The 14,687-nt window shown below is 40.0% G+C and overlaps 1 protein-coding gene across 2 annotated transcripts in view; it reads left to right on the top strand.

The window, feature by feature from the left end:
• Window positions 1–14,687, top strand: part of ppp3ccb (protein phosphatase 3, catalytic subunit, gamma isozyme, b) — a 28,010-nt gene that overhangs the window by 3,681 nt on the left and 9,642 nt on the right. For both annotated transcript variants that reach the window (XM_030065016.1, XM_030065015.1), the window contains exons 2-8: window positions 8,424–8,621; window positions 9,057–9,181; window positions 10,698–10,809; window positions 10,997–11,142; window positions 11,772–11,911; window positions 14,250–14,327; window positions 14,451–14,545. In XM_030065016.1, the coding sequence (XP_029920876.1) occupies window positions 8,424–8,621; window positions 9,057–9,181; window positions 10,698–10,809; window positions 10,997–11,142; window positions 11,772–11,911; window positions 14,250–14,327; window positions 14,451–14,545 (894 nt within the window). The remainder of the gene's footprint in view (window positions 1–8,423; window positions 8,622–9,056; window positions 9,182–10,697; window positions 10,810–10,996; window positions 11,143–11,771; window positions 11,912–14,249; window positions 14,328–14,450; window positions 14,546–14,687) is intronic.

The raw sequence follows: 14,687 nt of genomic DNA, 5'->3' as shown, positions 1-14,687 counted from the left end.
TTTGCAAGGTTCATTTTAATGTTACACAAGCCTAAGCTTGTCAGACCTGAAAAAGAATGTTTTTATCTTAGAGTTTTATCTTAACGTTATAGGCTTGTGGGAGCAGAGTGGTAGCCACAATATGAAGAGACAAAATGAAAATGGGCATAGTGCAGCAGTGATTTTTTTATTGAAATGATGGTTAATGCTGGGGAAAATCTTAATGCAGCCACCTCCTTGGACAGCTGGCACCGAATTTAGCTGACCTTACTTGTCCAAACTGTTTGCTACACTATACATGAACTTCATTTTGTGGCCTAGTTCTTTGGTCCAATATAATTTCCTCAGTACAGCTATCAGCAGTGCTAATTGGCGGTCGTAGACAAGATCAGCGTTACTCTCAGTCATGAATAAGACGTCGGGATAACTGAGCTCCTCCAGCTGGGGCAACTACTCTCTCCGCACCTGAATATGACCGGCCATCTGTTTGCAGGAGAGAAGCACTGCCACATTTCAGTTTGATTGACACGAGTGCTCCATGCAGAACATATAGCCTAAGAGAGAGCGAAGAGCGACTTTTAATGTCAGAGTAGAGGAAAGATTAAAGGGAGTGCATTCATCAGGAGACACTCAAGCCCACTTCTTACCTCACTTTTTGTCTGTGTTTTGGAAAATGGCTGATGCATGCTTTAGTTTTCAGGATGACAAACTCTCAAGCACGCCTTCAAAGCGGAGTCTACATGCAGTATGTGAATGTCATATAAATGCTCATGATTGACTTGGCTTACTAAGAGATTACAAAGAACTTGCTCAATCTAAGTCAAGTATATACAGCAATAAAAATGTAGGTATTTCCAGTAGGTCTTGGCAGTATATCAGTGTTATATTGATATCATGATATAGAACTGTATGTTATCTGGGATTCTGGACATCATAATACCTTGATATGGCATAAGTGGTGTCTTTTCCAGGTTTTAAAGCCTGCACTACAGTAAAGACATGCAATTCTCTGAACTGATTAGTTTGTTCTTGCAGTTTCATTAATTGTCTCTACCTGGTCATCATATCCACATTATTGAGGATAGCATAAATCTCTCGTGTGTAAATATAAATGAAAGCGCCAGTGTTCATCCTTACAGTATCATCACAATATTGATATTAATGTATTTGGTTAAAGATATCGTGATATTTTTTAGATTTAGTCCATATCACCTAGCCCAGACTGGGCCCAAAAGTAAATAATAGAACATAAGTAAGGACCAAAAGAAAACTCAGCTGTTGTGTTTCCCCCCCAAATGAATAAAAGTAGATTCTAATGCATCTTATTTGCAGTGTTACTTGGCTATCTCTGGCTGGCTTGATACTGTTACTTCAAAGCATTCCAGCGCTGAAGATGGCAGGGCATCTTCACAGTCTAAAGTGGTTACATCAGCACAGGGTTAGCATTGGTGCTGTAACCTGAGATAACTTTAGAGGCACTGTGTTAGCACTACCACCAATAGCACTGATAGCACTAGTTAAGTGCTGTCTTCAACTCAGTGTTGGCTGAAGTGCAGTAGTTATAATGTTAGTGTTCATTTCAGTTTCTGTCACTCATCACAATAATGGATTGTCATTAAAAAAAAAAAAAAAAAAAAATCATTTGTTGCAGCCAGTGACAACAAAGAAACACAAATTCCCTTTGGCTCACCTGTCTGTGGTTGATGAATAAATAAATAAATAAATAAAAACATGAACCTGCCAATGGTAATAGCAGTAATAATTTTATTGGCCAAAGTAATTAAATACATTGAAATTTCTCATTCCACTCATTTTCATTTTTTTTTTTTTTTTTGAATAAAAGAAGGTACTTTGTGGAAAGTTCAGGAAGGAGTTTTAATTTAAAACATGCTTATTTACTAATACAGTATTTTTTTTTCTTTACTTTTGGTAGTCTACAACTGATATGTTTCCACTTGCATGTAATGTTTGGACCCTAAGAAACTATTATTAATCAGCAGGCATGTAATCAATTTCTGTAACAAAACAGATTCGGAGTGGTGTGATAATAATAGCCACCATTCAGGGTTGCCAAGCATCCTGGATAACTAGTTTATAGATCAGTTTTTCAGTCATCAAAAATATGCCCTGGAAACATTATCCTGGAAAATTCTAAAGTTGGACTGAGATCACATATTCTGTGTTTTCCTGAACTCACACTGGCCAGTTTCAGCACCCATTCATACCCAGCTGGTGTCTATGGAGAGCCAAATGAGTCGAAAAACACAAAACCGACGCGTTGATCAGTGCATTTTCTCTTGAACAACGCATTGTTTGTGCATTGTCAATACATTTGTGTGTTGTTAACATGTTAACTTATTTACACTTAAACAACATTGCACAACATATAAACAACATGTTGATAGTGAGTAATTTGAGAATTTTGCTGCTTTTTCCATTTTGAACCATTCTAAGGCAACCTTATGTGAGCAACAGCTGATGTGCGCATAGGTCATTGAATATGTCCTTGAAAAATCAAAAACCAAAATAACTTCCTTTAAAGAGTGGGAACCCTGATTATTATTATTTTGCTTTATGTTTCTGCGACCCTGAGGTTCTCGCTTAGCTTTTTTGGGACTGATGCCCCCTCCTGGCATGGATAGTTATTTCCTCTGATGTGGGCACAAAACGCTTGTGCATGCTGATGTCTGCTTTGGATGGCGTCTATTTTTTGATGTTGGGTTCGACTGTGTATAAATGATGAGCTTAGGGGTCTTGAGGTGGTCTGGGCATGTGATATGTGACTGCGATGTCCTGCATTTGGGTCAGGCATGGGACCTTTGTTGCTTGTTGCCCCCTCTCTCGCACCCTGGTCTTTCCTGTTTTTCTTCACTGTATACCATCCATTAAAGGCAAAAAGTCCACTCAGAGCAACCCCCAAGCACCTGGCAGGAACATTTTCTCAGTTTCTTTGTGATTTTAATACTTGGATCTTGCTGCTCTGCCATGAGTGACACCTCATTTTAACCACCAGGGTTTCTTCTCATTGTTTTTGGATATAAGGTATTGGCTCCTGAATGATGGAGTCGATAATCTTGTCCCATCAAAATCATGGTTGCCTTGATAGTTCGCTTGGTTTCTTAGGTACAGGGACCCAATTGGTGACACACCGAGCTGTGGATGAACCAGTTCAGGGGCGCTGACATGATTGGCTGAATGTGTGCGACCTGGTTTGGTTTCAGACTTGTACACTAATTAGATCACTGGGCCGAGAGAGTGTATATGGACGCCGGCACATGCCTTCTGAAATACTTTTTGCCTGTGAATATGGAGGTAGAGAGCAGAGGGAATTGTGTGTGCATGTGTGACAGTGGATGAGATTGTGAGATGAGCCCCAGCCCCAGTTGACTTTGTGATAAACGGTAGGTATGACCAGAAGGAAACAGCTGATTTCATTTGCCAGCATACAGCAACAGCCTTTTTGGTTTTCTTTACAGGTATTTCTGCAGTTATCCCCATTAGTATTTTTGTCACTTTTCTCTATTTGCCTCTCCTCTGAGCCGTGTTACTGCAGTGCAATCACAGCCTCTAAACCATACCTCTGGTTTCCAGTTTTCATTTCTTTAACAAATAGCAAGTGCTCACACTCACACATTTAAGCAAGTACAGAAGCAGCCTGACGACTTCCTTAAGATTGATCTACCAAATCCCTCTAAACTCAGCCGTGTTTTTGGGAGTTAAGCTGTGTGGCATTTCCTTGGGGAGCTGGTTTGTACTGCCAGACTGTTACCTTTTGTCTTCATTTCTAGCCTTGACATGCCTTCATGGTCTTTGTGTGGAATGCCTTTTGCTGAAGTGATTGCGTAATTATGAAACACCATTAGTCTAAGTCAGCTTCAGTATGAATCAGGAACACGCTACCTGCTGTCTTTCATATGTAGCAGAAAAGTGCTTTTGAAGTACGGATGGACTGTTGTTGGCTTTTTTTTTTTTTTTTTTACTAAAACATAAAGCCTTCCAGCTTGTTGTGAGAGACTGGCTATTAGAATAGTGTTTATCTGAGGCTGTATAATAGTTGGATGTTACTGTTATTTGTGCCACATACTCGAAAATGAACATGCATTTCATTTCATATATAGATATAATATGCTATTCTATACCATGCTGATGCTATATAGTCATACATTCTAATATATAGTGATTTAATTTGTATTAAGCTCATAAAAGTCTGTAGGATTCCTGCTCTGAACAGCCAATATCATGTTTGTTCTTCCCTGGGAAAATGTGGTGTAGAGGATTTCAGATTTCTTTATTGTCATTGTGCAAACGTACAATGCAATTCAGTTGCACTCAAGGACAGGGCTGAGGTATAAAAAAATAGCATAGTAATGAAATAGTAATATAAATAAATTAATGCCTCCTATTCACTCACATTCTACACAATTATAGCTATACTTCATACACTAATTGCCATTGTATGCAATTAAAATGGGATTTAAAAAAATGCTCCTGCATATTATTGCACAGAAAACAAGTTAGTGGAAATGATGCATTTCACATTTCCCGCAGCTGTAACAGTGCTTTGTTTGAAGAGGTGGGGAGTTAACATGAGCAGAGATAGCCACAGTGGGTGAGCAGACAAAGAAAAGAGTGCCACTTACAGAGGCTGAAACCTCGTCGACAGATCATCCAAGGAAAAAGACGTCACCGTGCTGGACACACCGGCTGACAGGCGATCTCTGGAAGGAGCATTGCAGAAACACCACAGTCATGAGAGCTTAGCACCAAAGATGGACACAAATGTTGTATTGAAATATAGCTTTAAGTTGGGATGGGCGATATACTGACATTACATTGATATCGTTATATAAGACTACATATTATCTGGGATTTTGGATATCGTAATAATGTGATATGGCATAAGAGTTTTCTTTTCTTGGTTTTAAGGCTGCATTACAGTAAAGGGATGCAAGCTGCCATTAGCAGGGTCCAAATCCATGGGCCAGATGATTTGACAGTGGAAGAATAAGCTTAATTCAGAGTTTTGGAAAGCTTGTACATGTCAAAGGTTCGTGAAAGCCCCACAACTGCAGGAGGACGTTTGACAATTTTTGGCCTTGTGGTAAGCCAACAGAGAGCAGCCCAGTGTGGTCTGACACACTTTTAGGTCTTTGCAGATATTTGTATGAAGTTTTGGTGTGAAGCAGCCCTTCCTGTGTGTGTGTGTGTGTGTGTGTGTGTGTGTGTATCTTTGCCATCAAATTTGTTAGTGCCTTGCAGCAAGTGGCCACAAGTATTTTGATTTTGTGATACATGTAGTTCAAATATGCTGTTTTTCAAGTTTAGCGAATAAAGCAACCTAGAAGGGCAAAGAGAAAGAAAAACAATAATGCTGGGGTGACCTGATGTTGGCGCTGTGGAACAGAGTTACCTCTCACACGTCTGGGCCCATCTCAGACAAGTGATATTTGGTTACTCTAGAATCAAGAGTTAATGATGCCTCACTTCCTGTTTGCACATCGTTGCCGTAAACCTCATTTGCACACCACTGTACTAGCTTTAATTTGGGGAAGTCCATATATGCTTTGATAGAGTACTCTCAAGAAAATATTAGAGAAGAGAGGGTTTCCCTTCAAATTTATAATGTTGGAAACTGTTGGGGTCAAAATGCAAAAAAAAAAAAAATTGTGTGTAGATGATTTTCTTGTTGAGCCATGGAATCGTTCTTTATACAGTCGATGGGTTTGTCAAACCTCGGGGTTGATCTCAAATATCTTTCTGAAGTTTGGTTGTTCTAACCTCAAGCAGGCCTGAATTTTAACCTCACTTCCTGTGTGCATCTCCACTGTCTACTTCATTTATGGCCTCTAAAGGTGTGAATTTCAAAAACTGAGTTAAATCCACCCAGCCCATATATGTGGCGTGCAAAATTTTTGTCTAAAAATGTCTGAAGAAAAAACAAAACAAAACAACCCAATCATTGCAGAAATGAAAACCAATGCGTGCAGTCCAATGTTGCTTGTTATAGCACCTCTCTCTGTTGTTTGTTTGCCTGAGAAGGGCGAGGATTTTAAACTTATCCACCAAATTTGATTGCTGTAGGACTTAGAGTCTCTGCGCTTCAGATTATTTTAAGGCAGAAGAAGAATTCTAACAAAAATAACAGGGTCCCCCAGGACCCGTGGCGCTTGGGCCCTCAAAAAATCAAGGACATTCAGCCACTGAACTATAGATCAAGTGGTTACACTTAATGTTCTGAATATGGCATTATTTTAAATATTTAGCAGTGAAATTAAGCTGTTCTCAGGTTTATTTGTAACCAGCTAAGGCAAGACAATTTAGTTCAAGGTAGACTCCAAGAAATTTACACATAATGTCACTTTTCCTGTTACACATAATGAGTTATAAAGAGTTAATAGTAGTTTAATTTGGAGTTTAAAGTTCTGTCACAACAGCATTAAATTTAATCTTGGTTTAGAGTAAAAATTTAACTGAGGTTCAAATATAATCCTTCATTTTAAATCAGTTCTAAGGTTTGTTGCAACAGATTTTAATGGTAAACTGTGATTTAATATGGTTTAAAAATTAATCCTTATTTGTTGGTTACCCAGCCTTATTCTTGGTTCTTTATTGCATTGTTGCTTATTCTCTATGCCATGTCTCTTCATTATATTTTTATCCATTTTTATCTCTGTATCTCAAATAAATGAGCCCTCCTCCCCATTGGCTCTTTGGAAGTGAACTGAAGGTTTGGTAATGATAATGTAAAAAAATAAGGAAAGTGTTTGCACACATCATGTTTTAGGGTTAAGTGCCATGTCCATGCTATTGGTCACAACACTTCCAAGTTCTTAAGATCCATAATAGGACTTGACAGCCTGCTCTATGTGTTGTTTTAACACCGCGTCAAAATGTTTGCAAGGTGAGTCATATCTTTTCCAGCGAAATACTCAATAAAGAGCCAGTGTTTTTTTTTTGTTTCACTTTTCCCTGTGCAGGGATCCTGCTGCCAAAGGCGCCATTGTTTCTCATATTCTCCTGTAGCCTGCAGCCCACACTTTTGGATAGATAAAATTTAGTGCCTCACTCATTCAGTAATGCTCGGGGCGATCCTTACTGCCGCGGTACAATTCAAGTTCAGTTCAGCTTGATCGACGTGATTACCCAATGAAGAACAAAGAGAGTTTCTTTTTTTTTCTCCAATAGTGGCTCCATTAGCAGTAAACCTACACTAATGTCACTCTGTTCTTATATGGTAAGAAATACTCAGTATCATCACAACCCAAGTATAAACTTGGCCCTGTTACTAACAGAGATGCTCTGATGTTGTGATGATTGCCCAGGTTTGACCAGAGTTATAAATAAATGTAGAGTGAAAATTGGACTGACAGTCTGTTAAATGTACCAAAGTGTAAAGTGCTGAAGTTGTTTTGGATCTGAGTGTTTAACACAGAGTTTCTGTGGTCATGAAAATGATGAAATATCCCTAAAGTTTTGGAAAAGACAGAAAGATGCAATTAAGATATTATTGTTCCCTGGAAATCAGCCCTCATGTCATTCTGGGAAACCAGCAGCCAGTCAGATTCAAGAGACATGGAGGTTGTTATGAGCCCCCCTGGTTTTAAAGGTTATTTTACTACTTACACGACAGATATACAGTCACAGAAATTTGGTGTATGTTTTTTTTTTTTTTTTTTTTTTTTTTTTTTTTTATTATGGAAAAGTCATGGAAAGATTTTGCAAATTTACTGGCAAATAAGAAACAAGGCTGACTCAACTTAACATAAGATCATGATTCTTTTTTCCTAACAATTATCAATTCCCTGAAACCAAAAATCAGTCTTTTTACTTTCATTTTCATCACTTCAACGACACAACCATGTCACAACTCAAAAGTCAGAGTCCGGCAGTTGTTGAAAACAGCCAACAGGATTGCACATAGATTGTATTGAAAATACAAAAAGCCATTGCCATTTATTACTTAAGTTCTTAAATTCCTTTCACAGTCAAGTCAAACAGGTTGTTCTATTCACACTGATCTGAGATACAAGTTATTCACTAGGTTGTATTGCTGTAAAAGCCACTTCAGTTTCTTTTCACAATAACCTTTAGCATCACAAGTTGTTTAATTGCATTTAATGTGAAGGAGATGTGTTGGATAATCCTGGTTGATTCTACAAAACAGAATATGGTGCTTGTTCGGTTGACCTATACAAGTAAAAAGAAGGGGAACTGGATTAATTTATTTATGTTTTTTGAGTTTCTAGTGTTTTTGAAATTTTGGCATTTATGACTGTAAACACAGAAGCATCACAAACTGCGGCTAGTAACTGAATCCTGATTAATCAAAGAAACATGACTAAATGGATTTGTGGGACCACTGGTGATTCCCACCCCTAGTAGAAACCCTGTTAACGCTTGTGTCTCTTTCTCTTTGTCTGTCCTGTGTGTATGTGTGTGTTTAGCGGTGCCATATCCTCCCGGTACACGCCTCACAGTGAGAGACCTGTATGTAGACGGGAGGCCCAGTGTGGAGCTGTTGAAGGCCCATCTGGTGAAGGAGGGCCGGCTGGAAGAGGAGGCCGCTCTGCAAATCATCAATGAGGGAGCCAGCATCCTCCGCCAGGAGAAATGCATGCTGGAAGTGGAAGCCCCCATCACGGGTAAACCTGACATCTTACACATGGCCGCATCACATCATATCGGGAGTGAATTTCCCTAAACTGCCTCCAGCCTGGAAACCTCTTCAGCTTTAGGAAGAAAGACAATGAGTGCGCAGGCGGCACTTTATGGAAACTCAGCCAATTTCACTGATCTACCCTGTCTCAGATGTTGCAATCTATTTCTATAGCTGCCCTCCCTGACATGTGGCTTAGCTTAGGTATCCAACCCTCCACCCTCAACCCCGCTTTCTATTTTTACCTCTTTCTGCACTGTCTGCCCGCCTTATTGTTTCACAGCTTTCATCTGTCTGTTTTTCTCCTTTTCTCTCATTACCTAAAAGTTTCCAAACTGTCACCGTATTGCTAAACACAAACAAGTTGCTCCATGCTGTTAGAATCAGACTCTCAGAAAATAACGCAAGCATGCCTCTCTAGTGTGTGGAGACGTCCACGGCCAGTTCTTTGACCTGATGAAGCTCTTCGAAGTGGGCGGATCCCCCAGCAGTACCCGATACTTGTTCCTCGGAGACTATGTAGATCGAGGATACTTCAGCATTGAGGTAGGTGTCGTTTACATGTGTTTGTGCTTCCGCATCTGCCATTTCATGTGACATTTGGAGCCGGGGCCTTGGTCCTGGGTCGCATGGCTTAGGAGAACATCTTTAAATAGAAAGTAGTAGGAAATGAAAGGCACACTAACATACAAATCTGTGTCTGTCTCTCACCCTCCAAGCTGCTACACTGACTTGCACGCACGCACACGCCAACGCGCGGGCGTGTGTGCAAGTGTACATGCACACAAAAGCCTTGGATGTTGCCTCTAGGCTCTGTCTGTGTCCCATTTCCAAAACAATCTGAGGGAGCTGAGGGTACTGAATCTGCCAGTGTGCTTTCTGGAAGTGAGTCTAACTTAGTCTAGCTATGGTTGGCATGACATTTTTATTGGCTGCTGTCATGTTTCCTTGTTAGAGTTAGTGGATATCTTGCCATGCTTTATTCACAGCAACAACTCGGCCACGCAGAACCACATTATCCCCTTTCCAAGACTTTGTTAGGATTAGGGTTAGCTGCTCATTCAGGATATTCCATAATCCTGTAGCTAAGTTTTAGAATATCTGATTGCTCCATTGAACAGTATTAATTTAGAATTAGGGGTGGAATAATAAAGTGATAATGCAGTATATTGTGATAATTCCTCTTGTGAGACTTTATCAGTCCACTTGTGCAAAGTCTTGCTATTCAAGTTTTCAAATTCATTCGCACAGATGCACATTTGGGTCCCTGTGAGGTGTATTTGTTCCCTGCCTTCAGGTATTTTAGCTGGAACTGTTCTGTCATGTTCATGTTGCAGTCTGTATGCAGATAAAAAAAAAAAAAAAAAAAAAAAAAAAAACACTGAAAACATGATTGATTCCTGCTTATTGAAATATTATTTGACCTTTTCCAGAGCATTTTTTCTCCTTCTGTTCCAGATACATCGTAATGTATCATCATCTTACAATATATTGCATATCACACAATCAACTATATCATGATACCATCACTTTTGTGGGTAAAATGTCATGATAGTAGTTGTATTGTGATTTATCCACCCCTATTTAAGACTGCTTTATCCTCAGAAAGACATGTTGCCAGTTCAGACTATTTAACTATGCTGCCCAACCATCATTTTCCAGTTAAGATTCTGCCATAGAATTACTGCTTAGTGTGGCTTGAAGTTTTCATAGCTGCAAACGTCCATGTCTGAATGAAGTGACTCCTTCAGGCTGTGGCCACACCCATCTCTCGTCAGTGTGTGTTTTTAATTGTTTGCAGTGAGGAGTGTTTAATGATGATGACGTGTCATTTGATTTGTGCCAGTTTTTGATGTGCAGAAAGATGCGAAGAGACTGAGCTTTTTGGGACTTTGTGGTGCATCCATGTCGGTTGGAAGAATTCAAAAGCAAAACGTCAAACTGGAGGACTCTGTCACATTTCTGTCCATACGGTGACGGGTCAGTGTGGCTCCAGCCTTGGGGTTTTCATGTAAGGACTCATTGCTGAATGGTGAAGGGCATCTTTTGTGTCTCCCTGCAGTGTGTACTGTACCTGTGGACTCTGAAGATCAACCACCCCAACACTCTCTTCCTCCTCAGAGGCAACCATGAGTGCCGGCATCTCACAGAGTACTTCACCTTCAAACAGGAGTGTAAGCTGCTCTTGTCTAACCTTAAATCCCCTTTATTGCTTTGAGCTCTTGTAGCAAGTCCTTGCCATTGGCAAACTTCTTATCTTATTTTATCAGTTAGGTGTATTTGATAGTGGTAGGCGTGTTTTAAATGTTTTATGGCACCGGACTTGTTAATTTACCAGACCTCGGTGGGTGTGTCCTCCAGGTAAAATAAAGTACTCAGAGCGTGTATATGATGCCTGTATGGAGGCATTTGACTGCTTGCCCCTGGCTGCGCTCCTCAACCAGCAGTTCCTCTGTGTGCATGGTGGTCTCAGTCCAGAAATCACCTGCCTGGATGACATACGGAAGGTAAATCCCTATCTCTTAACCTTGGTCCAGGTATCTCCCCAGATTTAAACCTCTGTTTTAATGTAGAAATAATACCCTGTTTAAGGACCATACCAGCATGTTTAGCCTAATACCTGAAAAATCTTTATACTGTTTCAGTTAGTCTTTTCCCAAAGAAACTCCCATATCATTTTTCCTCGCTTGTATCCAGCCACTGGTTTCCATTCATTCCACTATGATATGAAAATTAACTTTCAGAGACTTCAGACTTTCTTCACAGCAGTATTCCATCACCATAATAAAGTCGTCCACATTAGTTTTCCTGTGTATTCTCAAATGTTTGCTTTACACAGTGAATTATTGTACTGTGGTTTATGAATGGGAATGATTTTGTTAGCCGCAGAAGCAGAACATTTTAAGGTGGCTGTTTCAACCAAAAATTCAATTTGAAATCTTTAGTACCCCTGCATGATTTGCAGAATGCTTTGTTGCAATGTAAATGTGGTTAAATTATAGTAAATAGGCTAAACGTTCAAAATCACCGGTATGGTCCTGTTAAATTTGATTGTAGTGTAAGGTATGAGTCGATTAAAATTGTTTACGCTCTTTATAATGTGGTCAAAAGCTGACACTGGTTCTGCTGTTTGTAGCTGGACCGATTTAAGGAACCGCCGGCTTTTGGGCCCATGTGTGACCTGCTCTGGTCGGATCCAGGAGAGGACTACGGCTCGGAAAAGACCCAAGAGCACTTCTGCCACAACAGTGTCCGCGGCTGCTCCTATTTTTACAGGTACAGCACTCAGGGCTCTCACTGCTGTTTGCCAGTTGTAAATTTGGGATTAAAGCCTTTAAAGCGGTTGCTGGCTAATCTAGTGGCTTAATGTGGGCAGATTAGGGCTTTCATAAACAAATGGTAATCTGTGGGTGTGACCATTGTTACGACTTAATATACTTTTAGGTTTTGGAAAATATTAGCAGTCTTTGTGCTGCCTCTCTATTTGTGTTGACTCTCCAATGTTGGCACAGCACAGAGGTCATGGAGATGTGAAGGCTTCTACCTCAAAAGCATTTAATTGAATCCTTCATGCTGCATTTACTGCAGTTTTGTTTTAGTGGCATGACATTTCAGTGATTCAATGCAAAATCTGTTATGGTTCCTGTAAATCTGTTAGTAACTCCAGCAGGTCAAGCTCCTCGACTGATGTTCCCACTTTGTTCCACTCATTGGCTGTTGAGTGCATAGACAGGCTGCCTGCTCTTCTCACACTCAGAAATTATGAAGCGTCATTCTTCAGGTCCAAAGTATGGCTTGGAGATTTTGAACTGAATCTGCAGTTGTTCTAGGATCAACTATAAACTCCCAGACCTCCTGTGTAGACGCTTCGATCTTAATTGATCTCTAATTTTAGCACTTTCTGCATCTCGTGTTGCACTTGAGTTTTAAGCAGCCTTCTTAACTGCCATGACAACTGAGGGAAGAAGTACCGTAGGAGCATCTATTCACCAGGAAGGACAAACAAGGCTGACTTGTCCTTTTGGGGGCACTTTGGAAAAATACAGAAAGAGTGTTGATTGAAATTTGCGCCATCTCTTTGTCAGTATGTTGAGTTATTCACATCGTTACATAACATTTTACATCATACAAAAAGGTTAAATATAAACACAGTATTTTGTATGATGTGTTATATTTTTCCATATTTTTTTAATACACCAGAAGAGTGGAGAGTGGGGGCTGCTTGAAAGGTCTGCAGATACAGTAATCCTGTTGTCAGATAAAGAAATTTTATGTTACATGTAGTTGTAAAAGAAACAAGTCTGATTGATTTTAATGAGCCTCCTTTCATGTTTTTTGATGTACGAAAGACGGGAGCTGAGGAAAAAAAGAACATTATCCAAAAATCAATATTTTTTCACCAGATTGTCACTAACAGTGCACAGAGAGATTTAACAGTCTAACTGTAAAGGGAAGAGCCAGTAGCTGACTCTAAACTATTGACTTCCAAAATTTTTCCTTGAGTTGGGGCGCAGCTAGTTTCATCCCAAGGCTTTTCCTGAAGTACCAGTCGACATAGCACAATTGTACTTAACAGATTCAGCAGGAAAGTCAACAGCGGGCGTCCACGCCGAGCGCTGGTGCTGTCACAGCTCCTGTCGTGCAGCCCGTCACTGTAGAACTCCCTCCAGGTTTACCAGAACAGCATCTTCAGCGTCACGCTCTCAGAAATCAGACGCTTGACCATTTGTTTCCATTTTGTGTGCTGATGCAAACATCTCTACCACTATATCATTCAAAACCGCAAAGTAAACATTGGCCTTTTGCACTACTAGTCATGAACACTAGATTCAAGTTCAGTCAGCACTCAAAAATCTTGGAGCATGAACATGAACGTCTGCTCGTATCGGCTGTTGACCTTCCCAAAGGGTTCTGTGCTGCTGCGTAGAAAAATCCGCATATAAAAGTCAGTGAGGCCTTTAGCAATGCGAAGCGGCACCATTTACGCATCAGCAAATGTATTTCTTGAGATTACAGTGCCAACAAAGAAGTTGAGTCTGCTATCTTTGATTTTGGTAGGGTGGAAAATTGGGGTATACCTGTCTTTAACTAAATTATAAAATGTATTTGTACATGAGAGGTTTAGCACATGTTAGTATGGTGAAGGTAGACAAGTGAAGGATTACGGACTTGTGTTGAGGTAAGTGAAATTCGACATAGTTTTTGCGTCACAGGCCTTGCTTACTTTAGTATGTTGATTGTTCTACGTGGCAGCAGGACAGGGCGATTTGGGGTCATCAACAAGCGATACAATATATTTATAATAACAATTTCACAATGCAGTTATTTATCTATATTAACTTATCCTGAAAATTCCTCCCTATACAGCATGATGGTTTGAGTCCTTGAATGCGGTTAGCAAACCTGAAAAGTCACAGAAGTGTCTGTGTTTGATGTTTGCGTGGGCACAGAAACCTCAAACACTACACTTAATCTTTGCTCTCATGTCTCAACACAGTGCTTTATTACATTAACTTTTCAGGGCTATGGATGATAAAACATCTAAATGCGTGTTCTCTCTTGAGCTCCTCGCGATGCTTGTTCAACACTAATAACTTATTTTTCTGTTTATCAGTTACCCAGCAGTATGTGACTTCCTGATGAACAATAATCTGTTGTCTGTAATAAGAGCACATGAAGCCCAAGATGCAGGGTGAGTAGTGATGATACCAGTGCAGCAAAAGGATGTCTTCTATCATCATGAATCTTTCTTACTTCAGCTACAAGGGATGTTGTTTGAGCATGCAAAGTACAGTTGTCTGTCTCTGTCTCTCAGGTATCGAATGTACAGGAAAAGTCAAACGACAGGCTTCCCGTCTTTAATTACAATCTTCTCTGCCCCTAACTACCTGGACGTGTACAATAACAAAGGTAAGACAAGTGTGTTTTGAAGCACAGAAACCATGGCATCACTTATACCTTACAAGAAAGAGCAACTTTCCACACAGGGTTTATGAATTATGAGAGTTAATGTGTGTGTGTGTGTGTGTGTGTGTGTGTGTGTGTGTGTGTG

The sequence above is a fragment of the Myripristis murdjan genome, chromosome 12 (genome assembly GCF_902150065.1).
Source record: "Myripristis murdjan chromosome 12, fMyrMur1.1, whole genome shotgun sequence".
Lineage (NCBI taxonomy): Eukaryota > Metazoa > Chordata > Actinopteri > Holocentriformes > Holocentridae > Myripristis > Myripristis murdjan.
The sequence above is the reverse complement of the archived record's forward strand: the minus strand, read 5'-3'. Positions and strand labels throughout refer to the sequence as shown.